The following is a 21,822-nucleotide window of genomic DNA, read 5'->3' on the forward strand; positions in this document are numbered from 1 at the left end:
TCAACGTGAGCACTTTCTAAATTTACCTAGCGGTGAATAAAAATTTTCAAGATCAGTTGGTGAAAACCTAACTTATTTTGCCAATGTCAAGTTGATGCCAACAAAGAGACAGTAATCAAGAATATCCTAAGTACTTAAAAACCATTAAAAGTTTAGGTCGTGATCACTGAATTATCATTGTAGCATAACATAAAAATCTCATTAAATGAATTAGAAAAATAGAATAAATATAACTTACATCTTTTTTTTAATAAAGCTATCCTTTTATTATAATCTTATTATTTCTTATATAATTGGTGAATTATAATAAAAAAATTCAACCTATCATTTATTTAATAAAAAACCAAGATCTAATGTATTAGGTGAATTATAATAAAATATTTAAATAATGTCATCTATTTAATAATAAAGCATGAGGTTGTGTAATAGGTAAACTATATTAAACAATTCAAGTAAGCAATCAACTTGTTTAAAGTAGTTTTGTCTCGATTTATAAAAGAATTTTGTACCATATTTGTAATTTTTAAAGTATGAACATACAATAGTATAGCTTATAGAAATGGCATAAAATATAAACACCCACAAGTCCATGACTAAGTGTTATACCTTGTCATCCCTTTAACAATCAGTACACACCGCAAAGCTGCATTCTTATGACGTCAAAAACAGTGACTAAGCTGCACTCCTATGAAGTCTGGAAAACATTGACTAGATGACAAACAATAATAAATGCAACAATAATCACTAAGATTTCGATTGAATACACTTGTCATAATTTTTTCCGTGTACTAAATCTAGGAAGCATTTGAATGTAGTTGTCAAACAATGACATTTTATTCTACAAAATCTGAAACTATGCACGGAAGTATCTATAACAATTGCACGGATATGATGCAACGTCCTCGTATACTTGTATATGTACATTGTATGTCTTGGTGAACTGCATACAGAATCAATCCTATACCGGAAGGAGATGCATTCTTCATCCATCTCTGAGATGTATGTCTTGGTGAACTTGAAAAAGGAATTTTCAGTATGTGGAGACTTCAATCAAGTTACTGTGTTTGTTGTTGCACTTACCAAAGTGACAAATATCTGAGATGCAATTTGTGAAAGCACTGATATCCGTGTTTACTACTTCAAATGGCATAGATAACTAAAAACAATAGTGCAACTGAACCCAAAGATTCCGGCAAATCCAAATTCTCATTCGTTTATTTCACATAACTCCCATTTGCCCTCCCCATCAATAAGTTTCAGTTCCATTGAATGAAATGGTAAGAGAGCAGGCCGCTGTAAAATGCATATTGAGATTTAAGCAGTGCAATTCTCAACCCAAATTTCTATACACAATTAAAAACCTTCCTTTGATTTGTTACCTGAGAGGATGTAATGACAGTTATTCCCATTTCATTTGCTAATTTGTAGAGATGCTCTTCAACATCAACACTAGTGGCACTGTCACAGAAAAAACAACTAAAATGTTTCATTTTCAATTCAAAGGAAATCATCCAAATTTGAACAATGTTGTTGCTTGCATACTTGGTACACTCGTCTAGGACACCATATTTAGGGTGGTGGAAAAATAAGCGAGCCTGGAAAAAGTACATAAGCTAGGCATAAATGATAACAATCGACATAAAAATTTATAAACCAGGGTCAAGAAATTTACCATTCCTAGCCTCTGTTGTTCTCCTAGAGAGAGAACATCTTCCCAGTTAGCAGTAGCATCCCAACCTTCTCGTTCAAGAAGATAAACTAACCTAACACCATCTAGAATGGTTTTTAGGTGAACATCCAGAAGTCTAGTTGCCTCAGATTTTTCACCTACATATCATAATATGAAGGATACACTTCTTACTAGATGTGAGCAAAACGTGCCAAATATTAACCTTTACCACACAATCGTTCATAAATTACAAAATTCCAATAACAAATTATTTACAGAAATTACTCCCGAGCTATGGTTAATCAATTTATAACATTTCATATATATTAAAATTATTTTCAAGGGAAAATGTGAATAGAATTCCACACAATAAGTCAACAAGGACATAAATAAAATTTAACATTTAAATGTTGTGCATTAACCTATTTTATAAATAATTACAAAAAATTAATTATAATTAGTTGGGTCAAACACATCTTGATTAATAATAAAATTTAACATTAATTTTGGTGGTCTATCTATGAACTTTTAAAAGAACTACAATGTTATGATATAAAAACAATCTACAGTTTGTTTATTTCTCCCATAAATATACACTATACTCCGGCACCGGTACTGTGAGCCTCCGCGGGCTCATCGGATATTTTATTATTAGTATTTTTATTTTTTAAATATTTAAGTTAAAAATTAATTTAAAAATTATTTTTTATTAATATATTTTATATTTAAAAAATACCGAAACCATATTAGCAAGATACGGTATCAAAATAGAATCTTTCCAATCATAAACCAAAATTTTAATATGACTCGAAATTTGAAACTATATGATTAGATAGAGTTTGTAGAGTAGATATGACAATTAGAATTAAGTGGGTTCAAACAGAATTCAATTTAGATTTATTTTGATCCATTTAAAACTAAATCATGTATATATATATAATAAATAAGTTCAACCAATTTAATTAGGTTAGTATTTTTAGAAAATTTTAAATTATTTGATTCCCCTCTTCTCTCTCCAAATGTTCCTCTCACCCATTCCCTCTCGTTCTCATCTGTCGATGTGTCGTCGCTTATCATGCATGTTGCACCTCCCTTTCTCCTCTCTCTAAGATACTTCTCTCTGTAGTGCATTATCCCCTCTCCTCTCCCTTTTATTTCCTTTGCAAGTCATCGCTCCATATCAATGTCAATTCATCTTGTGTGCCAATCTACCGGCAACACAATACATTTTACTTATGCCAACAAACAAGTTCAACATTTCAATCCTTGCCATAAAGCACTTTTAATCTAGTAAACACAGCAATCACACGAAGCTCACAAAATTCCTTTAGATTTTGACAACCTACTCTTCGACGAACATATCTAAAACTCTTTTACATTCAAAAATTTTATGTCCAAATTTAACTATTCCACTAACTCCCAAAAGTTGTTTTGAATTTAGTGGAATCATAGGATAGGTCCTATGATCCATCAAAAGAATTAATAGAGCAAGAATAATAATAAGAGCATACACTAATCAAGAGAAAGCTCAACTACCCAATATAGGTTATTAGCGTTGGATATTTACCTTAAGTATAAAATCAATACAAGAAAATCATGCATGACTCTTGCAATCAAGTGGTGGAAGTTAAAGGATGGAAAGCAATATATATTTAAGAAGAGAGTAGGAGTACAAGTACTAAGAGAAATACATAGTGACTCAAATACGACATGGGCAAAGATGACATTAAAGTTGAAAATGATAGCCAAGAGTATACTTGGTGAGTCAAAAGGACGTAACACCACCAAGTAAAAAATCTTGGTAGCAGAACAAGAAAGTACAAGAAAAAGTGAAGGAAAAATGAACGACCTATAAGTTATTATACACTTGTTAGAACAAAAAAACTTTAAACAACATGCAGTAGCCAAAAAGAGGTCAAGAAAAAGTGAGTGAAACTAAATAAATCTTTTGAGCGCTTGTATCGACAGCTGAATACAAAAGAAAGAGAACGGGAAATCTATAAAATAGTAAAAGCGAGAGAGAGGAATATAAGAAATCTTATCCAAATAAAATGTATTAAAAATGAATATGATAGGGTTTAGTGAATGATGAATAAAAGTGGTAGTTTTTTTACTTGTTAATCAAAATTTAGATGACCAATTTAACTTAGGTAAGTTAAATAAATCTTTATCATATAATTTAAACTTTAGAAATAACACATGCTTTAAATGGGATGCAAAATAAAAAAAGCGTTGAATCATAAGATATTCGATAGATGTATGGAAGTGCATGAGAAATAAGGTACTCAATGACTTACAAAGTTATTCAACCTTATATTGAAAAAAAAAAAAATGTATGATTAGTGGAGAGTAAGTACTCTAGTTCTCTGATATAAAAATAAAATAGACATATAAAATTGTGCAAATTATAGAGGTATTAAACTAATAAGTCATACCATCAAACTTTGAAAAAGTGTAATAAAAAAAGGCTAAGGAAGAATACCATGGTGATAAAAAAAAATCAATTTAAATTTATGCACAGAAGATCGACAATAGAAGTTTGTGATAAAGTTCCGAGGGAAATTATGTGGAAAATTCTAGAACAGAAAGAAAGGTGTTAGCGTTGCATATACTAAAATAATTAAGGATATGTAATGACAAGAGTGAAGACTCCGAGCAGATTAACCAAAATGTTTCTTATAAAAAAAGGATTAGATTAAAGATCAACTCTGTCCCTATATTTTTATATTAATAATGAATGAACTCACTAGACACATCCAAGACACGTTATCATGGTGCATATTGTTTGTAGATGAGACACGTGAAGAAATAAATGCTAAACTCGAATCTAGGTAGAAATACCGGAAGTGAAAGGTTTTAGATTTAGTAAAGACAGAATAAATGAAATTTAAGTTTAACAATATTTGGCATAATAATGCAATTGTAAGATAGAAAATGATGAGTTATTTAGGATTATTTTTACAACAAGATGAAGGAGTTGAGAAAAATGTCTTATATAGAATATAAGTAGGATGGTTAAAATGAAAGGAGCGTCGAGTGTTCTTTGTAATGTAAAATGCCTCTAAAACTTAAAAGGAAGTTCTACAAAAAACAGTTGTTAAACCTGTTATATTATATGGAAATGAATATTGGACTATCACTCGAGCACACGAGGAGATGAAAGTCACAGAACTGAATGTGTGGATATACAAGGATGGACAAAAGATAATAATGAGAACATTAGAGAAAAAGTCAAGGTTGCGCTTATTTTGGAAAAATTCAAAGACACGTTAACGATAATACGGACTTATAATTAGATGACCAATAAATACTCTATTTAGACGATGTAAATATATGACAAATACACATTAAATAAGACTAAAAAAGACTTAGCAATGATAAAATAGGATAAAATTTATTTAAACATAGATGATATAGTAAAGGATAAAGCCTGATGGCGTAAAAGGATTCACATAGTTGACTCTGCCTAGTGGAATAAGGTTTGTTGTTGTTGTATAATAATCTATTAGAATTCAAATTAAATAAATAAAAAGAGAAGAAAACAAAACCAAAGAATCTTTTTATTTTCTAGATTTTCCACAACAAGAAGCTACTGCTTGATCCATTAATAGAAAACATAATTTGTGGAATTCTATTTTATGATAATTTATTCAAATTTGTAAAAGAGAATAGGTTAATAGAGTAGGCTCCTCCCACTCTTTTATGCTTAAGACATGACATGAATCAAAGGCATAAAAAATTAAGAGGAATCTAAAAGAAACGTGAAAAACATGATACATGAATCACAACAAAAAAATAAATAATCTTCTTATGTGTAGAAAATATTTTCTTTTAGGCTCTTCAATTAATAACTATGTTGAAATGTTCTCATATTGTTGACCAATATATATACTCGTTTCAATAGTTTTAAATGCGTATAAAAATTACAATTTTATAAAGTATGTAGTCCTAAAAATGTTCATTTAAGCAACCCCTAAATATATTACTAAGAGTGATCTAGAATACAAAAATATACTAAGGAAATATTGGATCTCAAACGAAGTCCTAGAATATTATTTCAACAAGTATTGTTAGGATGTCACTTAAGTTGCTACACCAAAGTAGACCATTTAATTTTTATTCATTACACTACTATCATTGTAACTTTGGCACCTTCTTGAAGTGGAAGTTATATATAAAACTCAATGGAAAATTTATTTTAAATAAAATACAAAATAGATATTATTTTTTTTAGAAAAAAGGTTGATATGCTTGGATGCAAATAAAAAAAACTCCAAATATGAAAATCATAATATGTGGTCAAAAGGTGATGATTTTAAGGGTTCCTATATTTATCAAATATTTGTGGAAATAAAAATGATTTCATGATGTTTAATCTAATAAGAATGCATATTGAGTTTCATTAGATATAAATTATTAGAAAGCATAATATAGATAATAATAATTATACTAAGAATTAATAGGTCAATATCATATCAGAGGCAACTTGGTAATGTGGTTTAGTATAAACTAGATGTGAAGCTTAATGTAATTACACGCACTAGTGATATAATACTAATGAAGTTTTTCATTAATGATCTTGATTTTAGCAGTTTAAACTAATAAAGCATGCAATTAGGCAATCACTTACAATTGCAAATAATCCAACGTTGCATAAATATATTAAATTGAGGTTCACTACCATTTCACTTGTGATTCAATTATGCCCAAGAGGATTAGAATACCAGGTAACTATTCTAAAAATCACTGAGAATTTTACTTAGCCTCTTCATGTAAATTTAAATTCCCATGTAACGATTAGGCATCATAAAAATTTAGCTCTAACCCAATAGAGAGTCCCAAACAATAAAGGATTGGATAGCCTAGTCAAGGTATTACCTAGCATAATGCCTTCGTTTTAGATTAAAAGAGTTATTCTACACCCTATAAATTATAACTAATGAGTTGCAATCATATGTAAAATGATAAAAAAAAAATTCTAAAGTGAGCAAGGGGAACTGTCATTTTTTTACTACAATATATTTGGGGTGCTTTTAGTACCATTTAGGCACTTGTGTTAATGGCTTACCAATCCTCATCATAGTAGTCATCCTCAATTCAGCTTCTTCTCTAGAAAGAGGATATATGATTTGATCCCTCAATGTTCCTAAACTTGTATATGGTCTCTGTGGTACATAAAACACAACATTGCAGGGTTTCACGAGTCTTCCAGATACAATTGGCCATAATCCACGAAGAGCTCTAAAGATGGAACTCTTTCCACTGCCATTTGGACCTTCAATAAGATCATAATTACCCACTTAGTTTCTGATACAAAGAAAAATAAATGCACTAAATTTCAGATACCGACCAGTAACAAGGAGACTTTTCCCATGCACAATATCACAAGTTAACTGCCTAGCTAGTAGCTTCTGTGATGGGGTGATAATATCCACCTTACAGAATGAAATGATATCTTGACCAGGCAGGCTATTGGAATCATTGCTGACAGTATTGTCTGACAAAGATGCTTCTGCATCTTCAGGAAATTTACAGCACAATGGTCAGCATTAAGAATCCATAATTAAGAAGAAAAAATGATGATTTGCAAGGAAAAAAGGATAACAGTAAAACAAAAGATTCTAGTTTAAATTCTAAGTTAACAGGCCTCATGAAGTATCCTCTTTTACATTTCAACCTAAACATCTACATGCCCTGAAAGTATAAACAAGTGAAACTCATATGAAGAAAAGACATGATTTTAGTGAATAAGTTCAACATCTTAGCCATAATATGCTTCTAGACGGATATACATGAATTTATATTATATATTGGAGCCCGTTGGGAATTCACCCCAAGTCCTATTGGAACAAACATCTGTACAATTACCAACTGCGCCAACGCATGGGGGCAATTTATATTATATATTAACACATACATATAAGGTACATTTCTAATTTAAAGTGCTCAAAGTAGCATTCAAGTACGATTTCTAGTAAATAATATTGATAATTTTAATGACAATGAGTAAACATCAATCGGATATGTGACAATATGGTCTAAATATCATTGAATTACTACGTGGTAGGATTTATTTGTACTAGGTTGCAGGAAAGAATATATATATTACTAGAATGATGTACCAGTAAGAGACTTGCATAATTCTATACATGTAAAATGAATGTGAGTCAGCAGGATGCCAAAAGGAACATTCGTCATATATTATACAACACATACCACTTTGTGCAGCATCCAGTAGTTCCTCTAGTTCAAAAATTCTATTAATACCACCAGAGAGTTCAAGAAACTTCTTATGCAACTCAAGTATGTCCCCGAATGCTAAAAAGCTTTGTGACACAACAGAGGCTAAGAACCTTAGTGAATGTGCTAGCTCTCCTGTCAAACATTTATGATTATGAAAAATTGATGTATTCTTTGATTAAATTAACAAAATGAGCAATTCTTTTTGTCCTGTCCAACCTTGTGTAGATGTAAGTGAACGGTCGCCTTCATGCTCCATGGCATAAAGAAGACTAAGTACCCATGTCACATTGTGTGGAAGTTGTTTAGTGATGAATTCATCTAGTATACCATACAACCACTTGTTTTTCAAGTGTATCTTGCAATGCTCAAGCAATTCAGTGAATCTTGAATCAACCATCTGTTCGACATAATGTTTTTTAAGTATAGCAACAACAAAAACTCCTTTTTCATCATACAGAATATTTATCAATTATGAATACATTTTAATACCATGATCATGATTATGGATGCTGCAAGAAAAAAAAAAGAATTCCTAGAGAAGGTAATAAGGAAATCACAACCTAGCATAGGAGTGATATTAGAATAAGTATTGGGTCATTCAAGGAGCTCATAGTCAAGCCCATCTAAGTAAGAACAGAATCAGCTGAAAGATGAATCATTGCTAAAGCAAGCAAATAAAACAGATATTCTCATAATAATATTTAAACAAAAATCACAAAGTTATTATATATAGTTCATATTTAATTTTGCATGACATCTTTTAGTAATTTGTACTAACTAAATATCATTAACAATCAAACAGTCTTGGCAAGTTAATCTTACATGAATTTTATATCTATTTGTGACTTTTTTGTAACTTAATACTTTAAACATTATATTACAGTTAGACTATTACTTACAGTCACAAGATCAGTCAACAAATATTCCTACAACCATCCTAAAGATATTTCACATAAAAATCACCAAAGCTAAGCATTTCAAATTTGTTAAATATGGAGTTTTAATTGATTGAAAATTTTTGCACCTTAAATTAATTTATTTTTTAAAAAAAATTAAACCAGAAAATAACTCAAACCGAACCATCAAAGTAGATTTTGGGTGTCAAGTTGAGCTAAATTGGGTTTGGATTAAACCCATCAAGTAGGTGTGATTCACGTCATGTGGGTTCGAACTGGGGTTGTTTCATATTTTTTTTTTTGGCAAATTTATGACTGAATCAAATTTTAAGTGGAGATAAACTAGTTCAGTTGGGTTGGGATGAATTAGGGATTTTTTTTTTTGAGGAATTGAGATAATTATTTTTCTCTCCTTTTCTCTCTCCCACTCAAGTGTTTATCCCCACATATCCATGTCCGAAGCCATTTTCTCTTCTTCCCCATGTGTTCTCTCCCTCATCCAACAACTCTATCACTTCCTTCTCTTCAGTCTCTCTTCGTGAAAGAAATTGACTTAGCTCCTCTTCTCCATGCGCCAACACTCTCGGCCTTCCCCAATGTCGATCTCTCTCGTCGAACACCTCCCTGTTTCCTTTTATCTCTCACCCTCCCAATATAATGTCGGAAAGAGATGATAAGGATACTGGAATAAAAAATCATAATCCTTCAAATTAGTTATGATGTAAATTAGTCATAATTCTTTGGCTTAATTATAGGGATTTTTCCTATGTTAGACACAAGACAAAGATCATAGAATTGTATATATATTTGTATCATTTCTCAATGAAAGGTACAAAGATTTCTTCTTAATTTTTTTTTATTTCATTGATTTCATGGTATCAGAGCATGGTCCTGATCACACCAAGGGTTCGACCATGGATTCATCCAAGTCCCTTGGAACCTTCGTCAAACTTCAGATATGAATCATTCTCTGCAGTTCACCTAACACAAACTAAATGGGTCAAATTTCAGAGAATGATTTCAGTCCGTTCTTTTAGTGATTTGAGGAAAAGGAAAAGGAAAGGAAGTGGTGCAACGTACAACGCATGGTAAGCTGAAAATATTATTGTCATGGCTTGGTTGATTAATTCAATAGAGCCTCAAATTGGAAGGACTTACCTATTCTACAAAAATACCCAAGAAATTTGGAATACAGTCCAAGAGATGCACTTGGATCTTCAAAACACATCCCAATGTTTTGAAATCCGATCAAATATGCGAAACATAAAGCAAGGATCAATGTTTGAGTATTACAACTAACTGATTGATCTATGACAAGAAATGAATCTGTTTTACACAATTCTATGGAAGTGTGCTAAGGATGTTGTGTTGTATAATAAGGTCCTTGTAAAAAATCAGATATTCGACTTTCTTCAAGGCCTCAACATAGACTTGGATGAAGTACTAGGTCGTATTCTAGGAGCCAAACCTTTCCCTTCACTCCGTGAAATATTTTTTGAAGTTCGATGAGAAGCAAGCAGAAAGAAAGTTATGTTGAAGCCTTCCACTCTCAATGTCGCAGAAGAGCAACCACAAGGATTGTGTTGACCATAAGCGGAGGGAAAACCAACTTTGGAAGCCACAAAGTCAAAGGAAAGGCAAACCATCAACCCACATAGATGAATCCAGTGAGCTAAAGAAAACTCCTCCAGCACATTTTACTCCTTAACAAATGAAGATTTTGCTCATATTTCACAAAAACCAAAATTTTGAATTTTTGGACTCCACTCCTACGCATCAACCTTATTATCACAAAAAAATGAGAAAGATAAATGGATTGTTGATACCAACGCATCTGACCACATGACAGGGCAATGCATTGCTTTTTTGAATTACAAAATATGAACAGATGAAGTAAAAGTTTCAATGGCTAATGGAAATACAATTACAATGGTAGGGATTGGAGATGTTCTTATTCAAGGACTTCAATTGAAATTTGTCTTGCATGTTCCAAGTTAAAATTCAATCTCTTGTGCGTTAGCAAACTAACTAAAGATCAAGACTATAAAGTAACATTTCTTTATGATCATTGTGTATTTCAAAATTTGTCTTCAGTAAGTTGATTGACAATACTGAAGAATGGGAAGACCTCTACTATCTCACAGCTCTTCCCTGCAACAGAAGCCACTAGCTACTCTCTTCGTGTCTAGTTGAATAAATTTGGAGGTACTCTTACGTCATAAGATGTTTGGGGCATCCAAGTTTTCAATATTTTAAACATTTGTATCCAAAATTATTCCTTAATAATGATCCATCTTCTTTTTAGTGTGAGTCGTGTATCCTTGCTAAGCAAACCAGAAAAAATTATTCAATGCACAATTACCAATCTTCTAAACCATTTCACCTGGTTCATAGTGATATTTAGGGGACAACTAAGGTGGAGAATTTAAGAGGCATGAGATGTTTCATCACATTCATAAATGATCATATTCGTGCTTGTTGGGTCTATCTCAAATATAAATATGATGTCGAGTAAAATACTTTGCTCACATCCTTAGGGATTACCTTCTTCAAAATGACATTTTTCATCAAAGCTCGTGTCCAATTGTCCATCTACACCTCAATAGAATGAAATTGCAAAATGGAAAAATCGTCATCTATTAGAAATGGCAAGATTTCTCATGCTCACCAATTCTATCCCTCATTGCTTTTGGGATGACTCCATCTTAACTATAGCGTACCTCATCAATATGCTTCCATCAAAAGTCCTTAAATTCAGCACACCAATCAACTGTCTCAAAAAAAAAATTCCCTCATATCCGTAATTTTAATTCTCTCCCACTAAAAATAATTGGGTGCTTAATATTTGTATATGATCGAAAACTTGACCCAAACGCCCCTCAAATGCATCTTCATTGGCTACTAACCCACTCAAAAAGATACAAGTGCCACAATTAATAAAGTTCCCTGTGTCCATTGATGTTACATTCTTGAAGGATGAGTCCTATTCCAATGATCATCTTCAGAGCAAGAATTCAAGGAAAACTCAATGTCTTTACCTATGCATTGGGACTCCCCCACCTTCATCATCACATGATGTAATCACAAAAAAGGGGGAGAACCTTTATAGCTTTTACAACAATAAAATGAACTCATCCTTTACTCAAGGAGACCCCTAGTTACTCAGTCCAATCATCAAAACCAAAAGACCGCTGAGATTGATCGAGGTATTCTACAAGGTCATCTCAAAAGTATTAGTTTCGAGATTATCTAAGATAGTACGAGGGATACTTCATCAATCTCAGACGGCTTTTGTTCAGGGATGTCTAATTACAAACAATATCTATCTAGCATAGGAGCTCTTCCACAGGAAACATATCTCCCCTAGATGCATTATGAAGGTTGACCTTCAGAAGACTTTTGATTCAATTCATTGGGAGTTTCTACGTGATGCGCTTTTTGATCTACAATTTCCTACTAAGTTTATATTCTGGATAATAGAGTGTGTGACCACTACATCATTTTCTCTGGCTATTAATGGGTCTTTTGGATTCTTTAGAGGGTTACGATAGGAGGACTCTCTTTCTCCTTACTTATCCAGAATGTGTGGAGATCCTTAGGCGACAGATACAATAGTGCACGGTTAGCTTAGATCATCCACATCAGTTACCCTATCTAAAGATTTTACCCTAAATTTTAGATAGGGTAGCTAAAAAACCTTTGCATCAGCTACCCTATCCATTCCCTAAATTTAGATTTGAAGAATAGTGATTCTCTAAATTTAGGGAATGAAACCTCTATCCTAAAAATAAAATAATATTTCTTTTTATTCTCTCTCCTTCTACTCAATCTTTTTAATCCTCTCCTTCCACTCATTGCATAAATATAATAATAACAAATATAAGAAAGAGAAAAAAATAATAAAAAATTAAGGATGATGGAAATTTTAGGGTAGCTGATGTAGTGTATAGTGAAAAGTGATTGTCTAAATTTAATAAAGTGAGTCATTTACCCTAAAGTTTAGATATAGTAATAAGGAATCTGATGTAGATGCTCTTAGATTTCAAATTCCATCCTCGATGTGATCATCTCAGATTGGAGCACTTGGCATACACAAATGACTTATTATTATTGGGATGAGGCATCACTAGAGCATTATCTTCTTTGTAGATGTTTGAGACAATTGTAGGACTTCAGGTTAATCACCAAAAGTTGAACATATATCTAGCTAGAGTGGATAACTCGACGCGTATACGACTTCTTTCTCTTACAGGGTTCTAGGAGGGGACTATGCCCTTTTGATATTTGGGGATACCGCTTGCTATAACCCACTTCTTGACTCTAGTATGACGAATTAACGGCCAAAGAAGACACTTTCTTATGTGGGAAAGGCACAGCTCATCACCTCGATATTACAGAGAGTGGAGTGCTTTTGGCTCTCTATACCTATCCCCCTTGGTATTATTGATCGCATTTATAGCATCTGCAGGTCCTTAATGTGGACGTCCAAACACCCCTAGTGTCTTGAGCGGATATGTGCAAGCCCAAAGAAGAAGGATTGGGATTTCGTGACTTGAAAGCTTGGAACCTTGCCTTACTGGCTACAGTACTTTGGCGGATACAAGCAAAGGAGGATGCTCTTTGGATCAAATGGGTGTATCATGCCTATTTGAGGCAGGTGGACGAATGAACTTGGGAGGCGGTGCACTCGGATTCTCCGTTGATCAAGTGATTATTGCAAATCCGTGGTCTTATCCTTATGGCTACTGGATCGTCGGTAGGTGCTATGCAGAGTTTGGTGGATTGGTTTGGGCAGGATGGAGATATGGCCAGAGCTTATGACTTCTTTAGGCGTCCCAACTCCAAGAAGCTCTAGGTGTGGAGAGTGTGGAAGCCCTACATACAGTCTAGCCATGTAGTTATGCTTTGGATGTTGACTTAGAGGCGACTTCCCACTAGAGACAGACTGGACTATTTGGAGGATCGGTGTTGTGCCATTTGTAGGCAGGAGATGGAGACGTCAAAGCACTTTTCTTTGAGTGCCCTCTTGTAGCGGTCTTATGGCGAAGGATCAAAGAGTGGCCACATATGAGGCAGGAGATGTCTACCTACAAAGTTTGTGGGTGTTTCTTTAGAGGCGGTCATCTCTTGACTAAAGTTAAACACCTTACGATGTCGGCTATGATACACTTTGCATGGAGAGGTAGGAACAGTTGTATCTTTGATGAAGGATAGTGGAGAGTGAGAAGATTTTTAGAAATGTACAAATTCATGTTTACCGATCATTGGGTATGTTTTATGACATGAGACGCTACTAATTTTCAGGGATTTCACTCTAGACTTGTTTTGATATGTATATTTTATTTATCCCAAAAAAAAAAAATTAAGAAAGTCGACTCATTTGACTTGGCGTTCAACTTATGTCAACATTGGATAAATATTAGTGCTTTGTGATTAAAGTTTATGGAAAAAAAAAAGCAAATAATATTGTCAAGGTCTTAGCGTCTAGCTGATAACATGATAATTTATCATAGGTCGAATAACAATGCTAGACTAGTTGAATTGTTCATTAAGGAAGACGACAAATGCCTTCTTCACTAAGGGTATCTCTTAGTTTGACCTAAATGAATCACAATACACATTAAATGGATTAATTAGGGTGTCTAAGAACAAGAGCGCTAGTCCTCATGGTCTTAATCTATTGAAAGGATGTAACTGCAAATTCACAAGATTAAAATTCTCTTAATGTTATTGTTCCATGCAGGAGTCATGTGGGATACTATAAATCAACTTCAAAATAAACTACCAATTTTTTTAATACTCGTATAAAAGATTTTAGAACCTGATTTATTGAATCAGCCTCATGAACATAGTACTTGGGACATTTTAAAGTCCAAAAGGCATAACTAACTATTCATATAGTCTATCCTATGTTTTAAATGTAGTCTTCCACTCATCATGGATCTTGATCCTAATTTGGTGATGCTCATTACTTAAGACAAACTTAGAGAACATATCCTACAATTAAGTTAGTATGTTGTTCAGTTTAGATATAAGAAACTCACACTTCAATCTTGTTGATAGAATTATTATCAAAACACATTCCTTGAAAACTTTTTAGATGCTAATAATGTAAGAACGTAAGAGGACTATTCAGTAAATCTTGCACTTTCTGATTTACAATGCATTTTAAGGTACTTCATATGATAGTGTGGAAGATTAAACAATTCCAACACTAAATAAAGTTAATCACGTGCTAAACTATTCATAGAGGTAGCAGTTCATCAAGTAACTCTTCCAAAATTATAAACTAAATCTTATCTAATCTCTTCTTATCCATAGGGGGTATGGGATATTTTCTAGTGGGTTGAACATAAAGTCCTAAGCTACTAATGCTACCTTCAAGAGTTTGAGCCTTCCCAACTTGCTTAAATTGAGATTATGTAAGAAGCTGAAGGATGATTGGCTTTGTTGCCAGCTTGGATTTCTGTTCAATCAGGTTAGACTTACTTGGGCACAACTAGACATTATGCCCATTATGCCCATTATGCTCCAAAGTGTGTAGGTGTTATGCTTCTCATAATGAGTTACAGAGAGATTGTTAAGACAACACCTACCAAGCATGACAAAAGCAATGTTAAGAGGAACAACATCCCACTATAATTTACAAATATAAGGGTTCATCTCAATAAAGACCAAATATCTCTGTGATTGGATGAGGTCTAATCGACCCATCAACTTTGTAGGGATTTGGGTGAGACTAAGAGTGAGATACATGCTTAAGGGCTTGTGTGAAAACTACATTAATGCAACTTCAATTTCGACAATCTTACATGATTTGCTTCAACACATTGTGAAAAAATAAAAAATTACTCTTGGAGACAATTGCTCAAGTTTATTTATACGGTGCATTGTTGACTTCTAAAATGGATTGAAACCTACTACTACATCAACTTTTGCTTTATTTCATCCATATATGTTATGCGCTTAGCCTCTATCATGGGAATATATATATATATATTGTTTTTTCCTAAATTAAACATAAGTCAAGTATCAAGAAAGAGAGATTATTGATGCAATTGATCTAAAGTAATCTGGTGCACCCTTAGCTTTTTGATGTTTAGGCAAAAAGTTTAAATTAAATGTTATTTTGTGATTTGATGTGTGTCTATATTGTTTTTCCTAAATTAAACAGAAGTCAAGTATCAAAAAAGAGAGATTATTGATGTATCTAAAGTAATCTGGTGCACCCTTAGCTTTTTGATATTTAGGCAAAGAGCTTAAATTAAATGTTATTTTGTGATTTGATGTGTGTCTCAATATATAGGGACTTGGGAATACACAAATGAAGACAATTTGGCCAGGCCAAGGTTGTGGTTACCTGATGACTTGGGTCTGTGGAGATCGAAGAAGGATGATATAAGATATATGAGAGATCAAATAACAAAGAGCATCGGAATGTAGTTGTGCCTAAGAAGCGGATTACGTAAACAGGGTGTGAAGGATTACATTGAGAGAGAGCCGAGTACTCGGTGCATCTGAAGGGTAAAGTTTGACAAAGAGAGCTAAGGGCCGAGTGCATCCGAGGGACGAGAAGCTTAATGAGAGATGACTACGGCAAATTCCACAAGCAGAGCATGAAGGATGACATAGGAAGTGAGCCAAGGGCTCAGTACATCCAAAGGACAAGAAGCTTGATGAAAGATGGTTCAGTGGCGAAGACATTGGTTTGGTGAACTAAGAGTTGAGAGCAAATGTACTCAAACAAAATAAATCTCAATTTAGGCGGACTTGGTCATTAGATTGACTATGGTTAATATACCGGTCAACGAAGAAGTCCTTTAATCGACTAATGACCATCAGCCAATTCAAGACACAAACAGAATGATCAACTAGCAATCGATTGATTAGCGATACATTAGATTACAGCACAAGATTTTGAAGACTATAAAAGAAGGATTTAATGTAGACTATTAAAAGCTTTCTTCTTTGTGTTAAGATCTTTTGTATTCCTCTAATTTAATTGTGATCTTGTAAGATGTTTCTCACCTGCACTACTTGATCGTGAAAGAGAAAATAGGAGCTAGGTAACTGTTGAACCACGTAAACCCTGTGTATGATTGAATGGTATGTGTTTACTTGCATATATTTGTTCTGTTGTGTTAATTATTTGTGAACTTGCTTTTTAAATTATTTTTTAAAAATTATTGAATAATTAATTAAATTAATTTAAACCTACAAATCAAGATCGAGCAAAAGTTAATTTAGACTAGATAAAGTCCACCAAATAGACATAGTGATTAGGATCAAGTAGATTTAAATGAATTTAATTTATATTTATTTTGATTAGTTTTATATTAAACCAAGTTTATATAAAGAATAATTTGGTTTTAGTATACTTTATGAGGTTAGTTATTATATTATATTTAATTCTTTTTTCTCCCTTATGCTTCTTGTTTACCTTTGTAGATGGTCGTAAGAGGAAAAGGAATCAATAGTGAAATATCTCGAAAGGAAAAGGAAAGTCACTGCATGCTTGCCTGGGTGCTAGGCCATTGCTGCCTCGCGGAGAACCAATGGTCAAGCATGTCCACCATGACAAAGAGTTTTAGTGTTGGTTGGCAGATGCAATGGTAAATTCCACTTATGCCAACCGACACCATTCACTACCTTAATCAATGAGTGAATTATAGGCTATAAAAAAGAGTTTGTTCCCCTTCTATGTATGTAGTTGTTATTATTATAATTATCAACTATATTGTTTTACATTTCACAACCATATAGAGTTTACTTATTTACATAAATATCTCAACAATTTCTGATTGTTAATAAATAGTCCAATAAGCATGTCTCAAGTTGTTACAAAAATAGGATCCCTTAGATTATATGATAAAACACATTAGTAAACAAGCCTTTGCATGAACTTTATCTTAGATAAAGGTATATAAATACCCACATGATCCCCATGAAATTGTGGATTGGAACTCTTACAAAGGACACATGTTAGGACATAACACAATCAAGTAACTACCTAGTATTAGTGTGAGGAAAACTCATTAGTCCTATGCTCAACGCTTCCTACTAAAATGGACGTGTTAGCTAGAATTGTACTAACATAATAGGTGTATAATATAACATGGAGGCATTATTGTTAAAATATTATTGTGATTATCTAGGTGAGATACTTGTAGTTGTGTTCACAGTACATTGATATATGATATTCTACCAAGTATTATACTATATTGTCAACCAATTCTTACCTAATGGCATCCTCTTTAGATCTTGCCTCCAAATCTCCTTAGTGGTTGTAAGGGGTGTTAAACGCAATCATCACATACTTATCACGTATCTTATTATTAAGGTTTTTTGGAAACTTGTCTTGATTTTTAATATTTCTTGCTTATGCTTCACTTTTTTGTTTTTTACTACTTGTACTTGTCAATATTTTAATTGGTACTATTAATTGTTTGCACTTTTGAATTTTGTAGTTTTAGATAGTCATATATTATATCTCAATTATTTATTAGCATGCATTCATCTATTGTTCCGTTTATACATTATGCTAGATCTAGAAATAGATTGCAAAATGTTATTCACATTTAATGGCTGACACAATGTATTGCCGATGGAATTGTAGTGTTGTTAAGTGAATCCATTCACTCCATGGGAAAGAAGCCACTTGAGTTGTATGGGATAATACATGTAAAAATTAGTGATTGCTTGATTTAGACAATAATATTGAATAGAATTGATTCTTTGGCATTCTGGAAATAACTGATTATTTTAAAATATGATAACTGAGTGCAGATAGTCAATATAATGAAATATATACAAATGCAAGTGTGCATGTGAAATTCATTATAAGAAACACCACATACAGTGAAGTATAAAAAAAATATATACATTAAGTATGAACCCGTACTAAAAAAAAGTAAATTTTTACCAGATACAACATATAAAGATGAAATTTAATCATGTTTAGTTCAGTGTTTCTTATTAACATAATTTGATGAATCAGGCACCACTGTGCATTTCAATATCGTAAATATGTGGATTATATCGCCCATATGCATCCAACAGAATATGCTGACTAACATGCTACAAATGTGGCCATCATTGAAATGGTATAGGGCTACCAAATGTTACATGGCCAAGTGATCTTAATAATTCCATAAATTTTCATGACAGATTAGTAACGAATGTCGAAAAATTTGTATTTGGCATGAACTTACAACTTTTTCCCGAGAACCACCACCAAAGAAGGCAATGGATTCAGCATGAGTTCGAAGTCTTGTGTGCATAAACCTAGGGGATAAATAATGCTCAACAAAAAAATACAAGAAAAAATTATATAAAACAAGATACTGAACTTGAAGAGTGGAACTACATATATCATGAGCCAAGGGAACTAATATTTGAATACCTAAAAGTCCCCTCAAGTTGCTGTTCTTTATTGGCTAGATCACCAAACTCAGGAGCAACACTTCTAAGAAAGCCCAAACCAAGAAACATATAGGCATACAATATAGCAACCCCTCTATGTCCACTTAAATGTTTCATCCTCCATGTAAACCTGTATTTTTTTGCATAAATCAGATAGAATCTATTGACTGTTTCATGTATTAACTGCTGTCTATGATTTAAAAAAAAAATGCAGATAAGACATTATAGAGGCTTAATGGATCACCATAGAATATCCACAGAAGGTTTAACCATGCTAGTCACCAATCCTGAGAGATCAGAAGTCAACTTCTCAACGTCATGTGTTATTCTCTGGTCAGCGTCAATATTTTTACCAGACATGTGGAAAACCTGGAGTAAATACATCCAAATTAAGCTTGAAAAAAGTATAAAAGGAATAATAGCAGAAGAATGTCAAGTATGAAGTGAAGATGATCATATCAAAATTAATGTTTAAACACAGTGGAAGCGAAGCAATAGAATTTATGTAACATAAAAAAACACTTAGTAACAATATCTCAACTTTCAAGCATATGGAATGTGTTATAACTAAGTCTTACACAAAATCAAAAAGAGCTTTGCTAAAGGAATACAAATACAATGATCAGCTAATCAGCAGAAGCTTTACAGTGTATAGATCTAGGCAGGGAAGACAAAGAATCCACTCTTCAAAAGTACATTTATTAGTTTCAGTTAGAAATTAGCTTGCTTTGTAGATAAATTAGCTTCAGTTAGAAATATAACTGAAAAATAGTTTCACTTGAACACTAATGCAGCATTAAAATCAAACTCACTCACATACAAAATACAGGACATAACTATCTCACACAGAAAAATAAACAAACTCACAGAAAGAATGAAAACTAGGAACGTAAAGAATTATACCTCTTTTATATACTTTAACCTAAACAAACTAGGAACATAATCAAATTGTAAACTATGAAATATCCCAATATAAATTGAATTTCTACCAAAACTAATCTATCTTAAAAAATTTATACATACCAAAAGTATTTAACCCCTAAAAGAAACAATTACCAACTTCAAAAAATTCCTTAAAAGCTTGTTCTCTCAAAGATGAGATCTCGCTAAAATAAACACTTACACTATGTTACTTGGACTAAAGTTCAAGTAGCCAATAAAGTCGTGGATCCAAATGTCTAAGATGGCTATTTCCAAGATTTAAAATTTTGAGCCATACCGGAGTTTATGACTCATATGATTTTCAATATCATATTGTGTCGTGCCAATACAGTATCGATATTTTTTAAATATAAAATATATTAATTAAAAAATATATATTAATATTTGATTGCTATATACTATTAAATTACATTTGAGAAGTTGAATGTTGAGTTCAAGTTTTCATATCATGGGATGTTTAGAGCTTATTGAATCAGTAAAAATTATATAGTTTAAATCATAATTATATAGTCATAATCATAGTTTAAATCATATTTTTATTATTAATGCTCATAATTATATAGTCTTAATCATAGTTTAAATCTCTAGTCGTTTCTCCTGCTATAGGCACCGGCTCAAGCACGCCTCCGATGCTGGCGCGCCGCGACGCATCCAAATGTATCGCGCTGGCCTGGTGACAAGTTCAGACTCATCGCGCTTGCCCTTGTTGCGTGGAGGGGTACGATTTTTAACTTATGTAATAATTTTAATCAACTCCTACCTATATTGGAATAATTTAAATAGACTTAATTAAAGTCTAATAAAATTATTATATTAATTTAATATATATATATATATATATTCAAAATTATTTCATTTTTATATTTTTATTTTTACATATTTAGATTAAATTTTTTATTTTAGTTAATATATTTTTAAAATATCAAAACTGTATTGTCCGATCCCGGATCAAACCTCGACATGGCTCGAGATTTTAAACCATGGTCTTAATTACAATTTTATTGCAAACTCTCCAAGTCCAAAACTTGCATTTATAATGGTCATGAAGATTGGTCTTTAGCAGTTTCCAGGTTTATTGCAAACACATTAAGTCCAACAACTTCCATTTATAATGGTGATTGATCTTTGATTTGACATTTTAGTTATATTATGATGATTTTAGGCATTTATAATGTTACATTGATTTGAAATTTCAAATTATTGATGAATTAATGTAATTTTTGTATTTTTAATTGTATCATAAAGGATAAGAAGATGATGACTTTGATATATATATATATAATTTTTGGAAGAATGTGTTTATAAGTTTTCAATTATTGAACAATTTAGATAAAAGCAAATAAATATAATTCCCTCTCTTTTCTTTTCAAAATGATATAACACTAGTTCAAATTAAAATTTATACAAATATTTAAGATTAGTAAAATTCATAACATCAAACATTACTAATATCAAAAGAAGTATAATGTATTTTAAACGATATTTTAATGAAAATAAATTAAAAATAGTATAAATAAATAAATTTATTTTAAAACTTATTTAAATAAATTGTTGCGTCAAAACCTAGTTGTATATTGACATTCGAAATAAAATTGAGAACTAAGAGGAAAAGCTCGACACGATCTCGTCAAACTTTAGTTTTTATATTAT

At 32.2% G+C, this 21,822-nt stretch overlaps 1 protein-coding gene across 12 annotated transcripts in view; it reads right to left on the reverse strand.

The window, feature by feature from the left end:
• Window positions 1-726: 726 nt before the first annotated feature.
• LOC122042373 (ABC transporter D family member 1) overlaps window positions 727-21,822 on the reverse strand; it is a 64,537-nt gene continuing 43,441 nt past the window's right edge. For 11 of the 12 annotated variants that reach the window (XM_042602462.1, XM_042602461.1, XM_042602464.1 and 8 more), the window contains 11 exons: window positions 19,475-19,599; window positions 19,211-19,360; window positions 19,020-19,092; window positions 8,129-8,309; window positions 7,886-8,044; window positions 7,020-7,187; window positions 6,738-6,944; window positions 1,673-1,827; window positions 1,543-1,595; window positions 1,380-1,458; window positions 727-1,293 (listed from right to left, as the gene is read on the reverse strand). In XM_042602462.1, coding sequence (XP_042458396.1) covers window positions 1,207-1,293; window positions 1,380-1,458; window positions 1,543-1,595; window positions 1,673-1,827; window positions 6,738-6,944; window positions 7,020-7,187; window positions 7,886-8,044; window positions 8,129-8,309; window positions 19,020-19,092; window positions 19,211-19,360; window positions 19,475-19,599 — 1,437 coding nt within the window. In that variant the 3' untranslated portion in view covers window positions 727-1,206. The remainder of the gene's footprint in view (window positions 1,294-1,379; window positions 1,459-1,542; window positions 1,596-1,672; window positions 1,828-6,737; window positions 6,945-7,019; window positions 7,188-7,885; window positions 8,045-8,128; window positions 8,310-19,019; window positions 19,093-19,210; window positions 19,361-19,474; window positions 19,600-21,822) is intronic. The other variant, XR_006129207.1, reaches the window with a different exon arrangement.

Source organism: Zingiber officinale, chromosome 2A (assembly GCF_018446385.1).
Source record: "Zingiber officinale cultivar Zhangliang chromosome 2A, Zo_v1.1, whole genome shotgun sequence".
In the NCBI taxonomy this organism is placed as follows: domain Eukaryota; kingdom Viridiplantae; phylum Streptophyta; class Magnoliopsida; order Zingiberales; family Zingiberaceae; genus Zingiber; species Zingiber officinale.